Genomic DNA, 22,197 nt, shown 5'->3' with positions numbered 1-22,197 from the left:
AGTATATTGGTGATGTACTACAGAATATTGGTGATGTACTACAATATATTGGTGATGTACTACAGTGTATTGGTGATGTACTACAGTATATTGGTGATGTACTACAGTATATTGGTGATGTACTACAGTATGTTGCTGCGTTCCCTCTGACTTCAAAATGGCCCAAGTCGCTCCCCTCCTCAAGAAACCAACTCTCGACTCATCTGACGTCAAAAGCATCCCTTCTTTCCTTTCTTTCCAAAACACTTGAGCATGCTGTTTCTGATCAACCCTCTCGTTATCTCCTTCAGGACGATCTTCTGGACCCTAACCAGTCAGGCTTCAAGACGGGTCACTCAACTGAGACTGCTCTTCTGTGTGTCACGGAGGCTCTCCGCACTGCCAACGCTGACTCTCTCTCCTCTGTTCTCATCCTCCTAGATCTATCCGCTGCCTTCGACATCATATCCTCCTCTCAGGACTGGGAGTCTCAGGTTCAGCACACTCTTAGATGCTCAAACCCTACACAGGTCGCTCCTACCAGGTGACATGGAGAGGAGCTATGTCTGCACCACGTACTCCCACTATTGGTGTCCCCCAGGGCACAGTTCTAGGCCCTCTCCTCTTCTCTCTATACACCAAGTCACTCAGCTCCATCATATCATCACATGGTCTCCCCTATCATTGCTATGCAGATGACACTCAACTACTTTCCTCCTTCCCCCCTTCTGAAACTCAGGTGGCGACACGCATCTCTGCGTGCCTGGCAGATATCTGAACTTGGATGTCGGCTCACCACCTCAAGCTTAACCTCGACAAGACAGAGCTGCTCTTCCTCCCGGGGAAGGCCTGTCCGCTCTCCATCACGGTTGACAACTCCACAGTGTCCCCCTCCCAGAGTGCAAAGAACCTTGACGTGACTCTGGACAACACCCTGTCGTTCTCTGCAAACATTAAAGCAGTGACTCGCTCCTGCAGGTTCATGCTCTACAACATTACGACCCGACCTCCCACAGGAAGCGGAGCAGGTTCTAATCCAGGCACTCTCCCGTCTGGACTACTGCAACTCTCAGTTGGCTGGGCTCCCCGCTTGTGCCATCAAACCACTGCAATTTATCCAGAATGCTGCAGCCTGCCTAGATTCCAACCTTCCCAAGTTCTCCCATGTCACCCCGCTCCTCCGTACACTCCACTGGCTTCCAGTCAAAGCTCCCATCCATTACAAGACCATGGTGCTTACCTACGGAGCAGCAAGGGGAAGTGCCCCTCCCTACCTTCAGGCTATGCTCAAACCCTACATCCCAACCCGAGTACTCCGTTCTGCCACCTCAGGTCTCATGGAACCCCTCCCCCTATTCTAGCTCTGACTACTGATAGCTACTTTACTGAGGAAAAATGTACACTCTATGTCTGTGATACAGCATGTGGTTGTCCCACCTAGCTATCTTAAGATGAATGTACTAACTTTAAGTCGCTCTGGATAAGAGCATCTGCTAAATGACTAAAATGTAAATGTAAAAATACACTACAGTATATTGCTGATGTACTACAGTATATTGGTGATGTACTACAGTATATTGCTGATGTACTACAGTATATTGCTGATGTACTACAGTATATTGGTGTTGTACTACAGTATATTGGTGATGTACTACAGTATATTGGTGATGTACTACAGTATATTGGTGATGTACTACAGTATATTGGTGATGTACTACAGTATATTGGTGATGTACTACAGTATATTGGTGATGTACTACAGTATATTGCTGATGTACTACATTATATTGGTGTTGTACTACAGTATATTGGTGATGTACTACAGTATATTGCTGACTTACTACAGTATATTGCTGATGTACTACAGTATATTGGTGTTGTACTACAGTATATTGGTGTTGTACTACAGTATATTGGTGATGTACTACAGTATATTGGTGATTTACTACAGTATATTGGTGATGTACTGCAGTATATTGGTGATTTACTATAGTATATTGGTGATGTACTACAGTATATTGCTGATGTACTACAGTATATTGGTGTTGTACTACAGTATATTGGTGTTGTACTACAGTATATTGGTGATGTACTACAGTATATTGGTGATTTACTACAGTATATTGGTGATGTACTGCAGTATATTGGTGATTTACTATAGTATATTGGTGATGTACTACAGTATATTAGTGATGTACTACATAGCTACATTACATGATACATGATGTGAAACAGTACAGTAGTTCTCCCCGACTAGGTGTCCAGGTGCTAGGTTCCTTCCTCTACCTGTACAGACACAATGTTGGAGCCTGGTGTATTGGGCAGTGCCATCCAGTCAGGCAGGTTCATACTGTTATCACTGTTGGCACGCAGGAAGGGGTGAGGGTGGGGCAGCGCCAGGGTGCGCGGCGCACTCTCTCGCCTCTGAGGGGCGTATTTGGGAGACTCAAGAAAAGGTACTGAGAGAGTGTGAGAAGGAGAGAGAAAGACAGAGAGGTATTAACTAGTCATGTTTAGTTCACTTGCAGCACTCATTCAGATAGCAGGGACAGGAAATATCCCAGTATAATTGGCACACATACAAAATAATGTAATAAATATTATGTGTGTACGCACAACATTGTTTTTAAAGAAACGTGAATGCCGAACCACTCTCACATACTGTCACATACGTTCATAGAGCATAAACTAGACACAGCCACAGGTCAGAACGTACCTACATATGTGTCCCGGTGGTTTTTGATAATCTCTCCTAGCTCAAAATGTCCGGACATGACAGCCACCTGAAACACACACGCTAGCAGTGTAAGGAACAGTTCTCACAGCACCCTCCACACACACAGTATGCACATATTCCTTGTCTCGGCTGGCCTTTTGTAAGGAGCACAGAGTACGAGAACCCAGCTCAAGGGGTCAGGCAGAATTCTCCCACCTTGGACCCTCGTACACGTCACAGAATAATATCACTAACACTGGTACATCTCATCCAATAGCATTTTCTGCTTTAGTAACTTCATCACACACAACCCCATCTAAGCAATGTACATACAAATACATCATTCCATTAGCCCAGCCATGTATTGTATAATCACCTGAAATGGGTTCTGTCCACTGTTATTCTTTGTGTCTTTATTGGCTCCCCTGTAAAGTAGAATTCGTGCACAGCTGTCCTGTATGGACAAAATACATGTCAATCAATTAGCAGCAAATAACTGTAATACTGGATTACAAAACTACAAAGTCATCTTTATTTGATGTTTGTTTATGACACTACTAGAGAGCACTACCTTGTTGTATAAAGCACAAACGTGCAAGGCAGTGTTTCCTGAGGCATTCTGGGAAGTGGAGTCTGCCCCGTAAAAAAGAAGGTGCTCCAGATGCTGGGCGTTGCCATTCTGACAGGCCTGGGATCAGAGCAGAGTGAGCACAGAGGGAGGGAGAGAGAGAGGTAGGGGGACAGAGAGCGAGAAAGGTGGGGAGAGATTGAGAGATGGGGGGTAAAGAGAGTGAGAGAGAGCGATAGAAAGAGAGAGAGAGGTGGGGAAAGAGAGATAGAGATAGAGAGAGAGAGAGAGAGAGAGAGAGAGAGAGAGAGAGAGAGAGAGAGAGAGGTGGGGAGAGGGGGATGACAGGCGATCAGAGGTAAAGAAAAGAGAAATGAATGAAGAGGGAGATGGTGAAAGATAGAGATCAAGGAAATAAAGAGCGGAGAAAGAGAGGGGGGGTTATAGATTGTCAAAAAGAGAGCGCGAAACAGGAACAACACACACATCAGAAAACAGCGAGAATACACACTTACCGAGCCACTCACACATAGATACGCACATAGATACGCACATAGATACACACATAGATACGCACATAGATACACAACGCTCAACGACAACAGCACAAATACACACAGACATAATGATGAAAGGATGGAAAGAATGTTGAAATGGAGGGGAAGTTAGTACAGTACCTGTGTGTCTCCAGGGTTCTATCTGCTGTCCTCTTCATACCTGAGCTATGGAGTGACAGGGAGATGAGAGACGGGCCTCATCATGGGTTAGAGGGTACAGGGAGATGAGAGACGGGCCTCATCATGGGTTAGAGGGTACAGGGAGATGAGAGACGGCCTCATCATGGGTTAGAGGGTACAGGGAGGTGAGAGACGGGCCTCATCATGGGTTAGAGGGTACAGGGAGATGAGAGACGGCCTCATCATGGGTTAGAGGGTACAGGGAGATGAGAGACGGGCCTCATCATGGGTTAGAGGGTACAGGGAGATGAGAGACGGGCCTCATCATGGGTTAGAGGGTACAGGGGGATGAGAGACGGGCCTCATCATGGGTTAGAGGGTACAGGGAGATGAGAGACTGGCCTCATCATGGGTTAGAGGGTACAAGGAGATGAGAGACGGGCCTCATCATGGGTTAGAGGGTACAGGGAGGTGAGAGACTGGCCTCATCATGGGTTAGAGGGTACAGGGAGATGAGAGACGGGCCTCATCATGGGTTAGAGGGTACAGGGAGATGAGAGACTGGCCTCATCATGGGTTAGAGGGTACAGGGAGATGAGAGACGGGCCTCATCATGGGTTAGAGGGTACAGGGAGGTGAGAGACGGGCCTCATCATGGGTTAGAGGGTACAGGGAGATGAGAGACGGGCCTCATCATGGGTTAGAGGGTACAGGGAGATGAGAGACGGCCTCATCATGGGTTAGGGGGTACAGGGAGATGAGAGACGGGCCTCATCATGGGTTAGAGGGTACAGGGGGGTGAGAGAAGGGCCTCATCATGGGTTAGAGGGTACAGGGAGATGAGAGACGGGCCTCATCATGGGTTAGAGGGTACAGGGAGGTGAGAGACGGGCCTCATCATGGGTTAGAGGGTACAGGGAGATGAGAGACGGGCCTCATCATGGGTTAGAGGGTACAGGGAGATGAGAGACGGGCCTCATCATGGGTTAGAGGGTACAGGGAGATGAGAGACGGGCCTCATCATGGGTTAGAGGGTACAGGGAGATGAGAGACGGGCCTCATCATGGGTTAGAGGGTACAGGGGGTGAGAGACGGGCCTCATCATGGGTTAGAGGGGTACAGGGAGATGAGAGACGGGCCTCATCATGGGTTAGAGGGTACAGGGAGATGAGAGACGGGCCTCATCATGGGTTAGAGGGTACAGGGAGATGAGAGACGGGCCTCATCATGGGTTAGAGGGTACAGGGAGATGAGAGACGGGCCTCATCATGGGTTAGAGGGTACAGGGGGTGAGAGACGGGCCTCATCATGGGTTAGAGGGGTACAGGGGGGTGAGTAGCAGGAGAGACACATCAGGGTAAGGGAGGCGTACCATGACATGAATGGATATCATAAATATAGAGATGACATTTACTCACTGACATTAACACAAATACACACACACACACAAACCTATATACACACAAGCACAGTGAAACGCTAATGGACATAGACACTTGAACACAGACTAAACCCCACAGAAAAAAACACACACACACACACACACAAACACACACCTACACCTCAACCTACCTGGTGTGTCTCATCCCAGCCGTTCTCGTCCCTGACGGCCAGCTTGGCGCGGTGGTGGAGCAGGGTCTCACAGCAGGAGGTGTCTCCCCCTGTCAGCACAGTGTGGTAGAGCGGAGTCAGCCCCCGCCGGTCCTTATAGTCCGGAGACGCACCCAGAGACAGCAAGGTCTATAGGGACACACCAGGTAGACACACATACATACACTCTAAGAGAAAAGGTGCTATCTAGAACCTAAAAGGTTTCTTCGGCTGTCCCCGTAGGAGAACCCTCTAAATAACCCTTTTTAGTTACATATTTTATAGTGATATTCAACGAATCGTTTAATACACTCTTAGAAAAAAGGGTTCCAAAAGGGTTTTTCGGCTGTCCCCATAGGAGAACCCTTTTTGGTTCCAGATAGAACCCTTTTGAGTTCCTTGTAGCACCCTTTCCACAGAGTGTTCTACATGGAACCCAAAAGAGTTCCACCTGGAACCAAAAAGGGTTCTCCTATGGGGACAGCCGAAAAACCCTTTGGAACCCTTTTTTCTAAGAGTGTATTAAACGATTAGTTGAATATCACTATAAAATATGTGATATCATTATAAGAACATCATGACTGTATCTCAATACAAGACACTTTGCACAGTGGGTCCATACATGCTCCTTTAATCCATAGATGTGAGTGCAAGGAGGTGTGTGTGTGTTTACCAGCAAGGCTGTGTGGCAGTGGCTGCGGACAGCCTTGTGTAGAGGTGTGAGTCCGTCCTTGGACCTGAAATCAAGATGAGCCCCTCCCAGCACCAGCCCCCGTATGGCCTCCCCTCCCCCCGGCTCACACTGCACCGCCAACGTCAGGGGGGTTTCTACAGAGGAGAAAGAGAGATGGAGCAATGGAGGGACGGAGGGGTTCATATATTTAATCAGACAGACAGGAGTGGGGCCATGGAGTTATGACATGAACATCACAGCATCATGTCACTCTAGTCTACTGTAGTAGTACGGTATCTCTTATCTGATAGTGGCAGATGTAGAGCTCTCTGCTGCCCCCTGGTGTTGCCAGGTGGCAGTGCACTTCACACTCCCAGCGACAGCAGGCTCTGTTGTGTGAGAGGACTGTTGCAGCACACCCAAAACTGCAAACAGTAGCTGCCTGTCTCCCACCTCGTTATATTATCTGGCTCTTAAATGAGACTCAAACTAACTGTCTACTTTGCTTGTTATAATCATCTTTAATAAAGTGTTAGATAGATAGAGCTTGGGTAAGTGTGATTCAGAGTTGGAGAGGTTTTCAGGTCGAGGTTACAGAGGACAAGCTCCCACAGCTATCTTGGCTGTTAGCTAATTCAACTTGGATATGAACAGTTTGCTAGTTAGATGACAGGTTGTATGGCTGAAGGGTCTGGAAATGATCTCTAGGATGCTAAATATACAGTGGCCATATGCCCCACAAATGTTATGGGTCACTAAAAATGATTTCTTAGGGGGTCAAGGTATCAGGGACTGAGTGTAGTCTGGCCCAGGAGTGTGAAGGTGAACGGAAAGGCTCTGGAGCAATGAACCGCCCTTGCTGTCTCTGCCTGGCCGGTTCCGCTCTCTCCACTGGGATTCTCTGCCTCTAACCCTATTACAGCGGTTGGCTTACTGGTGCTCTTCCATGCCGTCCCTCATCCCACTTGAGTGGGATGAGTCACTGACGTGATCTTCCTGTCTGGGTTGGCGCCCCCCCTTGGTTTGTGCCGTGGCAGAGATCTTTGTGGGCTATACTCGGCCTTGTCTCAGGATGGTAAGTAGGTGGTTGAAGATATCCCTCTAGTGGTGTGGGGGCTGTGCTTTGGCAAAGCAGGTGGGGTTATGTCCTGCCTGTTTGGCCCTGTCCGGGGGTATCATCGGATGGGGCCACAGTGTCTCCTGACCCCTCCTGTCTCAGCCTCCAGTATTTATTCTGCAGTAGTTTATGTGTCCGGGGGCTAGGGTCAGTCTGTTATATCTGGAGTACTTCTCCTGTCTTATCCGGTGTCCTGTGTGAATTTAAGTATGCTCTCTCTAATTCTCTCTTTCTTTCTTTCTCTCTCTCGGAGGTCCTAAGCCCTAGGACCATGCCTCAGGACTACCTGGCATGATGACTCCTTGCTGTCCCCAGTCCACCTGGCCATGCTGCTGCTCCAGTTTCAACTGTTCTGCCTGCGGCTATGGAAACCTGACCTGTTCACCGGACGTGCTACCTGTCCCAGACCTGCTGTTTTCAACTCCCTAGAGACAGCAGGAGCGGTAGAGATACTCTTAATGATCGGCTATGAAAAGCCAACTGACATTTACTCCTTAGGTGCTGACCTGCTGCACCCTCGACAACCACGGTGATTATTATTATTTGACCATGCTGGTCATTTATGAACATTTTGGCCATGTTCTGTTATAATCTCCACCCGGCACAGCCAGACGAGGACTGGCCACCCCTCATAGCCTTTCTAGGGAGTTTTTCCTAGCCACCATGCTTCTACACCTGCATTGCTTGCTGTTTGGGGTTTTAGGCTGGGTTTCTGTACAGCACTTTGAGATATCAGCTGATGTAAGAAGGGCTATATAAATAAATTTGATTTGACTACATAGACAGACAGACACACAGACACCCAGACAGACGGACTAAATGGCTGATTGGTGCTAACTGACTGAGGAGAGGTCACAGGTCACCCTGGCAGCGGACAGCATCTGACAGCATCTCACCTCCCGTGTCAGGGTCCTGGTAGTTGGGGTCAAGCCCTTTGTCCAAGAACTTGGCCATCTTGTCCACAGAGCCACTTTGGATGTAGTCCATGAACTTCTTCAGACTGGCCTATGAGAGGCATGAGGGGATAGAGAGAGATGAGGGGACTCCACTCCTACAAATAAAGGTCTATCCAGAACCTAAAAGTGTTCTTTGGCTGTCCCCATAGGAGAACCCTTTGAAGAACCCTTTTCGGTTCAAGGGTTCTACCTGGAACCAAAAGGGTTCTACCTGGAACCAAGAAGGGTTCTCCAATAGGGAAAGCCGAAGAACCATTTGGAACACTTTTTTCTAAGAGTGTGCCAGCACTGCGTTCCACAGAGAGCAGAGTTGACACATTAATACTGGAGTTGTCTGCCACACAAAGCACAGCACAGCTAACAGTGGAAGGCTGCCCCAAGGGCCTGTAACTGCAGACAGACAGTGTGCAGTCCCACTCACACACACACACACACGTGAGTGCACACACAGACACACAAGGCGTGTACACACACTGACACGCAAAGAGTGCACACACCCACGCATAAGTATGCACACACATACACACCCACTCCCGCCAACACATACACCTTCATACTGCACCAATGCATGCTACACACACTTACACCCACAATTCACATTGTGCCACACCCTTTGAAACAGACAACCAGTACCTTAGTGTGCAGTTTAGCCAGCTGTTTCTCATCTAGATTGGTCTGTTTGTACACTCTGGTCTTGTAACGAAACTAGAGAGAGCGAGAGAGAGAGCGAGAGAGAGAAAGCGAGAGAGAGAGCGAGAGAGAGAGAGAGAGAGAGAGAGAGAGAGAGAGAGAGAAAGAGAGAGAGATAATCCTGACTGGAAGGACTTTTGTCCTCAATTCTCTCAGCTTTTGGCCTAGATCCACATGATGGAGCCTGCAGATGTATTGCAAAATGATGCTTTATCTAGTTTACCCATAACTTCCATCCTCCTCCTCTTCCTCCTCTCTCAACGAAAAAAGAAAAAAAGAAAGAAACCGCACAGATTTACACTAGTTTCCAGCCACAGAGTGAGAGCAACCTTACAGAGTAACCTTACAGAGTAACCTTACAGAGTAAACCACAGAATGAGAGCAACCTTACAGAGTAACCTTACAGAGTAACTCACAGAGTAACCTTACAGAGTAACCTTACAGAGTAACCCACAGAGTAACCTTACAGAGTAACTCACAGAGTAACCGTACAGAGTAACCCACAGAGTGAGAGCAACCTTACAGAGTAACTCACAGAGTAACCTTACAGAGTAACCTTACAGAGTAACCCACAGAATGAGAGCAACCTTACAGAGTAACCTTACAGAGTAACTCACAGAGTAACCGTACAGAGTAACCCACAGAGTGAGAGCAACCTTACAGAGTAACTCACAGAGTAACCTTACAGAGTAACCTTACAGAGTAACCCACAGAATGAGAGCAACCTTACAGAGTAACCTTACAGAGTAACTCACAGAGTAACCTTACAGAGTAACCTTACAGAGTAACCCACAGAGTAACCGTACAGAGTAACCTTACAGAGTAACTCACAGAGTAACCGTACAGAGTAACCTTACAGAGTAACCGTACAGAGTAACCTTACAGGGTAACCCACAGAGTAACCTTACAGAGTAACCTTACAGAGTAACCCACAGAGTGAGAGTAACCTTACAGAGTAACCGACAGAGTGAGAGTAACCTTACAGAGTAACCGTACAGAGTAACCCACAGAGTGAGAGCAACCTTACAGAGTAACCCACAGAGTGAGAGCAACCTTACAGAGTAACCCACATAGTGAGAGTAACCTTACAGAGTAACCCACAGAATGAGAGTAACCCTACAGAGTAACCTTACAGAGTAACCCACAGAGTGAGAGTAACCTTACAGAGTAACCCACAGAGTGAGAGTAACCTTACAGAGTAACCTTAGAGTAACCCACGGAGTGAGGGTAACCTTACAGAGTAACCCACAGAGTGCGAGTAACCTTACAGAGTAACCCACAGAGTGAGAGTAACCTTACAGAGTAACCTTAGAGTAACCCACGGAGTGAGAGTATACTTACAGAGTAACCCACATAGTGAGAGTAACCTTACAGAGTAACCCACAGAGTGAGAGTAACCTTACAGAGTAACCCACAGAATGAGAGTAACCCTACAGAGTAACCTTACAGAGTAACCCACAGAGTGAGAGTAACCTTACAGAGTAACCCACAGAGTGAGAGTATACTTACAGAGTAACCCACAGAGTGAGAGTAACCTTACAGAGTAACCCACAGAGTGAGAGTAACCTTACAGAGTAACCTTACAGAGTAACCCACAGAGTGAGAGTAACCTTACAGAGTAACCCACAGAGTGAGAGTATACTTACAGAGTAACCCACAGAGTGAGAGTAACCTTACAGAGTAACCTTACAGAGTAACCCACAGAGTGAGAGTAACCTTACAGAGTAACCCACAGAGTGAGAGTATACTTACAGAGTAACCCACAGAGTGAGAGTAACCTTACAGAGTAACCCACATAGTGAGAGTAACCTTACAGTGTAACCTTACAGAGTAACCCACAGAGTGAGAGTAACCTTACAGTGTAACCCACAGAGTGAGAGTAACCTTACAGAGTAACCTTAGAGTAACCCACAGAGTGAGAGTAACCTTACAGAGTAACCCACAGAGTGAGAGTAACCTTACAGAGTAACCCACAGAGTGAGATTAACCTTACAGAGTAACCCACAGAGTGAGAGTAACCTTACAGAGTAACCCACAGAGTGAGAGTAACCTTACAGTGTAACCTTACAGAGTAACCCACAGAGTGAGAGTAACCTTACAGTGTAACCTTACAGAGTAACCCACAGAGTGAGAATAACCTTACAGTGTAACCTTACAGAGTAACCCACAGAGTGAGAATAACCTTACAGTGTAACCTTACATCCAGGCTGTATATACCTCCAGATATGGTACCCCCTTCTCAAAGGATTGTGGATACTCTCTCAGCATCTTCTCCTCCTCCAGGAACTTGGCGTCATGGCCTTCGGTGGCTGGTTGGAACAAGCCGTAGTTCAACACGTCCCGCAACGAATCGGTCAGAGAACATAGCACCTGCTGCTTGGCCTTCCAAACGGTCGCATCCGGGTTGAACCGCAAACACTTCTGCAGAGGAGATGGGGAGAGAAGGGGAGAGAGAAGGGGAGAGAGAGAGGGAGAGAGAGAAGGAGAGAGAGGGTTCAATGGTGGTGCTTAGAGAGAGGGGGGGTAGTTGGGGTTTAGATGAAAACACTAAAGAAGAAAAGCGAGGAAAAGGAAAGCATTGAACTATAAAGTAGAAAAGTAACAGCAACTTAACAGTCTAGACTGAAGGAAGGGTCCTGGTGCAGTATTAGTGTGTCTGTCAGAAGTGGAGAACCGCTCCTCGCTGCAGTACTGCTGTTATTACCATGCTGAACCACTAGGGAGAGACATTGTGAGTCCACCACAGGGACCAGTGATGTGTATGGTTTTATACAGTAAGGAGATATGAATGGCTGATTGTACTGTCTCCTCTGACAAGTGAGCTCCTGTATGGTGAGATGAATAGAATGTTTGATTGTGCTGTATCATATAGGCACAGTTAGCATTGGAGAGAGAAGGTCCTTAATGTCCTTATATGGACAGATCCACATCTTTCTGTAGATCATGAATCAAACAGTCTTCCTCTCTTTCTCTCTCTCTCTCTGCTGTGAGTCTGGGCTGAGGCTGAGGTAGAGCAGGCCATTCCCCTGACCTTGAAGCAGCTGTGTGATTGGTCCTTCTGGAGAGCAGCTGGATCTCTCGCTTGCTGCTTCTGCATGCATGGATGTACGCTCCACGGCTCAATACATCTCACTAAAGTGTTTAACTCTCTCTTTCTGTCCTAATCTCCCCCTCACTGACTGTCTCACACACTCTCTCTCTCTGTCTCTCTGTGTGTGTGTGTGTGTGGGGGGGGGGGGGGGGGGGGGGGGGGAGTGAGCATGGAATACTGTGCAGAGGTGTAAAATGTCTCTCTCCCTCTCTTTTATTCAGTCTGGGTTTGTGCACAGCCAACCAAATCACTATGGCAACCAGTTCATTAGTGGAGCAAGCTCCTTGTTGCCATAGAGACATCCCTGTGTTCCCTTGGAGATGGGGAACTATGGGATAAAGTGAGAGAGTGCCCGTGTCTGTGTGTATGTGTGTTTTACAGTGAGTTGGAGAACGAGAGAGGTGGAGTCAGGGGGAGGAAAGGGTTTATGTATGAGAGGGAGAGAGGGGGAGGGATATAGAGAGGGAGAGAGGGGGAGGGATATAGAGAGAAAGAGAGATATTGAAAGGGAGAGTAAAAGAGAGAGGATGAGTAGGTGTGTCAGCATGCAATAGATTGTTTCTTACACACACGCTGACATACTGCACCAACATGTACATTCAATCACACACTAGAATTAACACTCAGTCCCATCAAAAAACACACACGCAAACAGAATGCAGGCTAGGGAAGCTAAATGTACTCTGAGATCATTGAGGAGGAGGAGAACGTTTATCAATACAGCATAATGCTGTTCAACACCAAAGCAGGTGGGAGAAGAGGAACGGGTGGACCACTGAACAAGCAACCTGATTGGTCCATATACCTACTGATTGGTTGAAATGACTCATTGAACTCTCTCATGAGCCCTCCACTCCAGACTAACTCTTTACAGACTTCTAACAGAGAGGAAGACCATCTCTGCTTCTGAGTCTGACTGGTTCTGACTTACTGTTATTGATTCAGTATTATAGACTAACAACTAGCTGTAGGTTGAGGCAGCTTACAGGCCAATAAGTGACAACAGTCCATATTGACTGTCACTTCTCTCTTTTACACTCATATTGCAGTCAGGGCTGTAGCTACATATGAAGACACCGAGGTCCGGGTCTTTGCAATTTTTCAGAATTTGAAAAATATATATTAGAGGAACTCAGTCGTGGTCTCAACTTCCTGTTGAGAATTAGAATAGTAGAACACACAAGGTGACATTTCAAAACATGGTTGTTCATCAGCAGTTCTCCTTCCTATATGTCCCACACTCACAGTCACTCAATTAGTCATTATCTGTTAACATTTTTTAGATTGGTAAATGAATCTACTTAGTCAAGCCAGCCATCTAAAGTAATCATGGTTGAATTACCAACCGGGCACGCAGGGCACTTTCCCTGTCACGACTTCCGCCGAAGTTGGCTCCCCTGCCTGTTCGGGCGGTGCTCGGCGGTCGTCGTCACCGGCCTACTAGCCGCCACCGATCCCTTTTTCGTTGTCTGTTGATTGTGTCTTATTAGTTTCACCTGTGTCCTGTTGTATGTGCTTGATGGGCTTCCTTATTTATAGTACGTGTCCCCGCCCTTGTTTTGTGCGGGATTGTATTTGTGTTACGTGTGTACGTTAGGTAGAGGTGTTGGTGTTCTAGACCTGGCTACCTGTGTTTTGGGTGGTCCATATTATTATCCCTGTGTTTTGGGTGGTCCATATTATTATCCCTGTGTTTTGGGTGGTCCATATTATTATCCCTGTGTTTTGGGTGGTCCATATTATTATCCCTGTGTTTTGGGTGGTCCATATTATTATCCCTGTGTTTTGGGTGGACCATATTATTATCCCTGTGTTTTGGGTGGTCCATATTATTATCCCTGTGTTTTGGGTGGTCCATATTATTATCCCTGTGTTGTGGGTGGTCCATATTATTATCCCTGTGTTTTGGGTGGTCCATATTATTATCCCTGTGTTGTGGGTGGTCCATATTATTATCCCTGTGTTTTGGGTGGTCCATATTATTATCCCTGTGTTTTGGGTGGTCCATATTATTATCCCTGTGTTTTGGGTGGTCCATATTATTATCCCTGTGTTTTGGGTGGTCCATATTATTATCCCTGTGTTTTGGGTGGTCCATATTATTATCCCTGTGTTTTGGGTGGTCCATATTATTATCCCTGTGTTTTGGGTGGTCCATATTATTATCCCTGTGTTTTGGGTGGTCCATATTATTATCCCTGTGTTTTGGGTGGTCCATATTATTATCCCTGTGTTGTGGGTGGTCCATATTATTATCCCTGTGTTTTGGGTGGTCCATATTATTATCCCTGTGTTGTGGGTGGTCCATATTATTATCCCTGTGTTGTGGGTGGTCCATATTATTATCCCTGTGTTTTGGGCTTGTTGTTTTGTGCCGCATTAAAGTGCACCTTCTCCCTGTGGAACTCTCTGTGCCTGATTCCTTCCTCACCCGCCTAGTCCCTCGTGACATTCCCAGGGGCCCTGACCTCCAAAGGGACCCCATTGATTTTTTAAGTCACTCAGATATCATATTAACATGGTATAAGTCATGGCAAATGTGTAGAATTGCAGGAAATTACTACAACAAAAAATCTGTAAATCTGTTTACCTTTTGCTAATAAAGTACTTTTTCTGCTAACAGATCCCTCTGTATGTTTTTAATCCCGGTGCTAAATTAATGTGAGTTAATGCGGCTAACTGTATTGCTAATAGGCTATATGTTTGTAGATGAGTTAATGCGGCTAACTGTATTGCTAATAGGCTATATGTTTGTAGATGAGTTAATGCGGCTAACTGTATTGCTAATAGGCTATATGTTTGTAGATGAGTTAATGCGGCTAACAGTATTGCTAATAGGCTATATGTTTGTAGATGAGTTAATGCGGCTAACTGTATTGCTAATAGGCTATATGTTTGTAGATGAGTTAATGCGGCTAACTGTATTGCTAATAGGCTATATGTTTGTAGATGGACTGAGGTGAATGAAGCTAGAACAACTCAGGCGATAATGGCTGGGTCCCTTTTGCTTGTTTTTGCAGTTCTCAAAATTGCAATTTAGAGTTTTTAAATCGTACAGAAATGCAGTAAATGAGCTTCAACTTTCTTAAAATATTTTGGATTTCACCCCCACTCACTCACTCACTCACTCACTCACTCACTCACTCACTCACTCACTCACTCACTCACTCACTCACTCACTCACTCACTCACTCACTCACTCACTCACTCACTCACTCACTCTATTGATCTATTATATCTCTGTCCATGTTACTCTCCATCTTCCTGTATCTGTGCTGACATTCGTTATCTCTGCAGAATATAGTATCTCTCTCTCTCTCTCTCTCTCTCTCTCTCTCTCTCTCTCTCTCTCTCTCTCTCTCTCTCTCTCTCTCTCTCTCTCTCTCTCTCTCTCTCTCTCTCTCTCTCTCTCTCTCTCTCTCTCTCTCTCACTCACCCTCTGGCTCTTTTCTGCAGGGCAAGTGCAGGGGGATTAGCAGCCTTTAATGAGAACTATGGGGAAATAACCACCCCCTCTCTCCCACTTTGTTTAAGTCAATTTCTCTCTCCCTTTCTCCTTCGGCCTCTCTCTATCTCTCTCACTACCTCTTTCCCATCTATTTTCTATGTTCCCCCTCTCTAGCTACCTCACAGTCACACAGTCCTCCTTTCCACATTCCTTTCAGCCCCCTGTTTCCCTCTCTCCTTCCATCCCCTGTCCTCTCCTCTCTTCACCCTCTTATCTGGCTCTGCCTCTCTTATCTGGGCCCCTCTTCACCTCTGGCTGAGCACTGAGAAGGCCCTTACAAGGCTTACAGTTGTTGGTCTACTCTAAATGTATGTCAATGGGATGGTATGTTACTGTGTTTATACAGCAGGTAAGATGACTGTATATAGATGTATTGTATACTGTATGTGTAGGTAAATATATATCAGGGAGTATGTGGGCACTTCTTAGCCAGTTGTGGAAATCCTTAATTCATAACATTTGTGTTTATAAGCTGCTGTCCATCTCTCCATGATCTCATTACAATACAATTAACCAGCAATTAGAGTTTATTGAGGGCGAATTAGCTGACATGTAGAACCAGCCTAATACACTGGGATTATACAACCATATTAGCCCACTGCACAGGAGAGAAGGAGATAGGAGAGAGGAGAAGAGAGAGAGAAGAGAGAGAGATGGGAAAAAGTGAGGAAGGGAGGGTGAAGGGACGGTGTGAAAGACAAAAGGAGGGAAGGACAATATGAGATGGAGGGAGGTCAGGAGAGAGGAGAAATAGAGGACAGGATATTGTCCTACTCCTCAGAAACATCTAGAAGTCATGTGGTGTTATTGACCATAACGTGGCAGCACTAACTGTAGTATTGGTTATCTTAGATCATGTCAAAATACATGTTCCTTCCATAAGACAGAGAGAAAGGATCTTGGGTAACCAATTCCCCAGCATGCTTTTTACTGTTCGCACACACAGCGGAGCGAGGGAACAAGTAACAGCAGGAGATATACAGAATACAGTAATACACAGTACTACACAGTAATACACACTCATATAGTCATCATAACACATTCAAATCAGCACACAGGCACATACAGTGCATTCAGAAAGTATTCAGACCCCTTCCCTTTTTCCACATTTTGTTACGTTACAGCCTTATTCTAAAATTGATAAAATAAAACAGAAATATCTTATTTATATAAGTATTCAGACCCTTTGCTATGAGACTCAACATTTTCCATTTATTATCCTTGAGATGTTTCTACAACTTAATTGGAGTCCACCTGTGGTAAATTTAATTGATTGGACATGATTTGGAAAGGCACACACCTGTCTATATAAGGTCCCACAGTTGACAGTGCATGTCAGAGCAAAAACCAAGCCATGAGGTCGAAGGAATTGTCCGTAGAGCTCCGAGACAAGATTGTGTCGGCCCACAGATCTGGGTAAGGGTACCAAAAAATGTGTGCAGCATTGAAGGTCTTCAAGAACACAGTGGCCTCCATCATTATTAAAGGGAAGAAGTTAGGAACCTCCAAGACTCTTCCTAGAGCTGGCCCCAGGGCAAACTGTGCAATTGGGGGAGAAGGGCCTTGGTCAGAGAGGTGACCAAGAACCCGATGGTCCTCTGACAGAGCTCCAGAGTGCCTCTGTGAAGATGGGAGAACCTTCCAGAAGGACAACCATCTCTGCAGCACTCCACCATTCAGGCCTTTATGGTAGAGTGGCCAGACAGAAGCCACTCCTCAGTAAAAGGCACATGACAGCCTGCTTGCAGTTTGCCAAAAGGCACCTAAAGAGTCTAAGACCATGAGAAACAAGATTCTCTGGTCTGATGAAACCAAGATTGAACTCTTTGGCCTGAATGCCAAGTGTCACGTCTGGAGGAAACCTGGTAACATCCCTACGTTGAAGCATGGTGGCAGCATCATGCTGTAGGGATGTTTTTCAGCATCAGGGACTGGGAGACTAGTCAGGATCGAGGGAAAGATGAACGGAGCAAAGTACAGAGAGATCCTTGATGAAAACCTGCTCCAGAGTGCTCAGGACCTCAGACTGGGGCGAAGGTTCACCTTCCAACAGGACAACAACCCTGAGCACACAGCCAAGACAACGCAGGAGTGGCTTCGGGACAAGTCTCTGAATGTCCTTGAGCGGCCCAGCCAGAGCCCAGACTTGAACCCAATCAAACATCTCTGGAGAGACCTGAAAATAGCTGTGTAGTGACGCTCCCCATCTGACCTGACAGAGCTTGAGAGGATCTGCAGAAAAGAATGGGAGAAACTCCCCAAATACAGGTGTGCCAAGCTTGTTGTGTCATACCCAAGAAGACAAGAGGATGTGATCGCTGCCAAAGGTGCTTAAACAAAGTACTGAGTAAAGGTCTGAATACTTATGTAAATGTGATATTTCCGCTTTATTTTTTATACATTTGCAAAAATGTCTAAAAACCTGTTTTTGCTTTGTCATTATGGGGTATTGTGTGTAGATTGATGACTATTTAACAAAAAACAAAAAAAATGCAAATACATTTTTGAATAAGGCTGTAACGTAACAAAATGTGGGAAAAGTCAGGCAGTCTGAATACTTTTCCAAATGCACTGTAATACACTCAGATGCATAGGGGGATAGGGGATACTGTCAAAAATTCACATATGTTCACATTTGGAGTTCCCTTGTTTGGAAAGTGGTTGTCACGGTTGTCGTAAGAATGGGACCAAGGCGCAGCGGATGTTGAGTTCCACATATTTATTTCAAAAGTTAAAGTTAAAGCAAAAACAATAAATCGATAAACGATCAACGAAACGTGACTAAGTGGTGCACATGCACAAACACAAAACAATATCCCACAAACACAGGTGGGAAAAATAGCTACTTAAATATGATCCCCAATTAGAGACAACGATTACCAGCTGCCTCTTATTGGGAATCATACAAAAACACCAACATAGAAAATATAAACTAGAACACAACATAGAAATTAAAAACTAGAATACCCCCTAGTCACGCCCTGACCTACTACACCATAGAGAAGGTGCGGACTCTGGCCGCAAAACCTGAAACCAAATGGGGAGGGTAGGGGGGTGATTAGTGTCGGTGGCGGCTCCGGTGTAGGTCGTAGCCCCCGCCCAGACCCCGGATCTGGCCATCGCGCTGGGCTGAACGCTGTGCCTGGACTGGGCATCGGCGCAAAGGAGGGCTCCGGCCATGGAGCTGGACTGGACGCCGTGCCTGGACTGGGCACCGGCGCAGAGAAAGGCTCCGACCTTGGAGCGGGACTGGACGCCGTGCCTGGGCAACGGCGCAGAGGGAGGCTCCTGCCAGGGAGCTCTACTGGACGCCGTGCCTGGACTGGGCACCGGCGTAGAGGAAGGCTCCGGCCTTGGAGCGGGACTGGACGCCGTGCCTGGACTGGGCACCGGTGCAGAGGGAGGCTCCTGCCATGGAGCGGGACTGGATGTCGTGTCTGGACTGGGCACCGGCGCAGAGGAGGGCTCCTGCCATGGAGCGGAACTGGACGCCGTGCTTTGACTGGGCACCGGCGCAGAGGAAGGCTCCGGCCTTGGAGCGGAACTGGACGCCGTGCTTTGACTGGGCATCGGCGCAGAGGAGGGCTCCTGCCATGGAGTGGAACTGGACGCCGTGCTTTGACTGGGCACCGGCGCAGGGGAAGGCTCCGGCCATGGAGCCGGACTGGACGCCGTGCCTGGACTGGGAACCGGCGCAGAGGAAGGCTCCGGCCTTGGAGCGGGACTGGACGCCGTGCCTGGACTGAGCACCGGCACAGAGGAAGGCTCCGGCCTTGGAGCGGGACTGGACGCCGTGCCTGGGCACCGGCGCAGAGGGAGGCTCCTGCCAGGGAGCGGGACTGGACGCCGTGCCTGGACTGAGCACCGGCGCAGAGGAAGGCTCCTGCCATGGAGCGGAACTGGACGCCGTGCTTGGACTGGGCACCGGCGCAGGGGAAGGCTCCGGCCATGGAGCTGGACTGGACGCCGTGCCTGAACTGGGCACCGGTGCAGAGGAAGGCTCCGGCCATGGAGCTGGACTGGACGCCGTGCCTGAACTGGGCACCGGTGCAGAGGAAGGCTCCGGCCATGGAGCTGGACTGGACGCCGTGCCTGAACTGGGCACCGGTGCAGAGGAAGGCTCCGGCCTTGGAGCTGGACTGGACACTGTGCCTGGACAGACCACCGGCGCAGAGGAAGGCTCCTGCTCTGGAGCTGGACTGGACGCCTTGCCTGGAAGCTCCTGACCGTCGACCCTCGCTGGAGGTTCCGGACCGTTGACCGTCGCAGGAGGTTCCGGACTATGGACCGTCGCAGGAGGTTCCGGACTATGGACCGTCGCAGGAGGTTCCAGACTGTGGACCGTCGCAGGAGGTTCTGGACTGTGAATGCGCACTGGAGGTCGAGTGCGTGGAGCAGGCACAGGACGCACCGGACTGGTGACACGCACTTCAGGGCGAGTGCGAGGAGGAGACACAGGACGTACCGGACTGGGGAGGCGTACTGGAGACCAGAAGGGTGGCCCAAGTTGCACCAGACTGCTAACCGGATCCCCTGGTAGGATGTTGAGCAGAACAACATCTCTCTCATCTCTCTCTCTCCTAACTTCCCCAATGCCTCCCTGACTGTCTCTGGCACTTCAGGGCGAGTGCGAGGAGGAGACACAGGACATACCGGACTGGTGAGGCGCACTGGAGGCCAGATGCGTGGAGCCGGCCCGTGTTTCACCGGACTGATGACACGCTCCTCCAAACGCCTGCGTTGCTGCATACTCCTAGCCAACTCCATTCTCCGTTATCCCTCCTCGCATTGTTCCATCGACTCCCAGGCGGGCTCTGGTACTCTCCTTGGATCGACCGACCACCTCTCTATCTCCTCCCAGATGGTCTCTGGCTCTTCCCTCTGCTCAGCCGCCAGCTCCATGTGCCCCCACCCCCCAAAAAATATTGTGGTTTCTGTGGCCGTGGTCCCCGACGTCGTCGCCGTCCTTCTTGCGTCCTGTGCGACTCCTGCCAAGGAAGGGTCTCCTGTCCTTCCATGATTTCTTCCCAGGTCCAACTTATTTTTCCCATCGTAGCACGCTGCTTGGTCCTTGTTTGGTGGGATATTCTGTCACGGTTGTCGTAAGAACGGGACCAAGGCGCGCACACACACGCAGAGAGAGAGAGAGAGAGAGAGAGGGGAGAGAGAGAGAGGGGAGAGAGAGAGAGGGGAGAGAGAGAGAGAGAGAGAGAGAGAGGGGAGAGAGAGAGAGAGAGAGAGAGAGAGAGAGAGAGAGAGAGAGAGAGAGAGAGAGAGAGAGAGAGAGAGAGAGAGAGAGAGAGAGAGACTATTAACAGTCATGGGGATAAACACCTACCAGGAAGCAATAACCTTTCCCTCCCCACATACCCCCACAGAAACAACTATGACAAAGTGAAAAACAAAAACGGAGTACAGCTCCTGAGGCTCTGTCGAACACTGGGTCTGTACATAGTCAATGGCAGGCTGAGAGGAGACTCTTTTGGTAGGTACACCTACAGCTCATCCCTTGGCAGCAGCACTGTAGACTACTTCCTCACCGACCTAAACCCAGAGTCTCTCAGAGCCTTCACAGTCAGCCCACTAACACCTCTGTCAGACCACAGTAAAATCACAGTGTATCTGAGAAGAGCAGAACCCAACCATGAAGCATCACGGCCCAATAAATTACATGGTACTAAACAAGCCTATAGATGGAGTGCAAACAGTACAGACATCTACCAAAAAGCAATTAGTAGCCAAAAAATACAATCTCTCCTGGACAACTTTTTAGCCTTAACATTCTCCTTCAGCAATGAAGGTGTAAATTTGGCCGTTAGGAACATAAACTTTATATTTGACAAATTAGCCTCCTTGGCTAATCTAAAGAAGCATAAGAGCAAACCAAAAATAACAGATAATGAAAAATGGTTTGATAATGATTGCAAAAATCTAAGAAAGTCATTGAGAAATATATCTAATCAAAAACACAGAGAACCAGACAACAAAAATATACGCCTTCAATATGGGGAAACACTGAAGCAATACAAACGCACCCTAAGAACAAAAAAGGAACAGCACATTAGAAATCAGCTGGTTGGAATTGAGGAATCCATAGAATCAAACCACTTCTGGGAGAATTGGAATAAATTAAACAAACCTCATCATGAGGAATTGGCTATCCAAAATGGGGATATGTGGAGAAATCACTTTGCAAACCTCTACAGCAATATAACAAAGAGCCCAGAACAAAAAGATATACAAGAAAAATTACAAATCCTTGAATTAGCAGTCAAAGACTATCAGAATCCTGTAGATACCCCAATTACAGAAGAAGAATTATTGGAAAAACTATGCAATCTCCAACCCAAAAAGGCCTGTGGTGCTGATGGTATTTTAAATGAAATGATCAAATATACAGACCACAAATTCAAATTGGCTATACTCAAACTGTTCAACATTATCCTCACTGCAGGTATTTTCCCCGATATTTGGAACCAGGGATTGATCACACCAATCTATAAAAATGGAGACAAATTTGACCCAAATAATTACAGAGGAATTTGCGTTAACAGCAACTTGGGGAAAATTCTCTGCAGTATTATAAATAGCAGACTACATCATTTCCTTGACGAACACAACGTCCTGAGCAG

The 22,197-nt window shown here is 47.4% G+C and overlaps 1 protein-coding gene across 1 annotated transcript in view; it reads right to left on the bottom strand.

Moving 5' to 3' along the window:
* The window catches only part of LOC120042698 (SH3 and multiple ankyrin repeat domains protein 1-like), a 54,294-nt gene extending 33,962 nt beyond the window's left edge, over positions 1-20,332 (bottom strand). Inside the window, exons 1-12 of the mRNA XM_038987496.1 lie at positions 20,219-20,332; positions 19,038-19,187; positions 11,895-11,969; positions 11,184-11,387; positions 8,910-8,981; positions 8,217-8,325; positions 6,204-6,358; positions 5,513-5,680; positions 3,267-3,383; positions 3,072-3,149; positions 2,696-2,762; positions 2,266-2,438 (exon numbers count right to left, since the gene is read on the bottom strand). Of these exons, the coding sequence (XP_038843424.1) occupies positions 2,266-2,438; positions 2,696-2,762; positions 3,072-3,149; positions 3,267-3,383; positions 5,513-5,680; positions 6,204-6,358; positions 8,217-8,325; positions 8,910-8,981; positions 11,184-11,387; positions 11,895-11,969; positions 19,038-19,187; positions 20,219-20,332 (1,482 nt within the window). The remainder of the gene's footprint in view (positions 1-2,265; positions 2,439-2,695; positions 2,763-3,071; positions 3,150-3,266; positions 3,384-5,512; positions 5,681-6,203; positions 6,359-8,216; positions 8,326-8,909; positions 8,982-11,183; positions 11,388-11,894; positions 11,970-19,037; positions 19,188-20,218) is intronic.
* Between the last annotated feature and the right edge of the window lie 1,865 nt (positions 20,333-22,197).

The sequence above is a fragment of the Salvelinus namaycush genome, unplaced genomic scaffold, assembly GCF_016432855.1.
Source record: "Salvelinus namaycush isolate Seneca unplaced genomic scaffold, SaNama_1.0 Scaffold745, whole genome shotgun sequence".
Taxonomy (NCBI): Eukaryota; Metazoa; Chordata; class Actinopteri; order Salmoniformes; family Salmonidae; genus Salvelinus; species Salvelinus namaycush.
The sequence above is the reverse complement of the archived record's forward strand: the minus strand, read 5'-3'. Positions and strand labels throughout refer to the sequence as shown.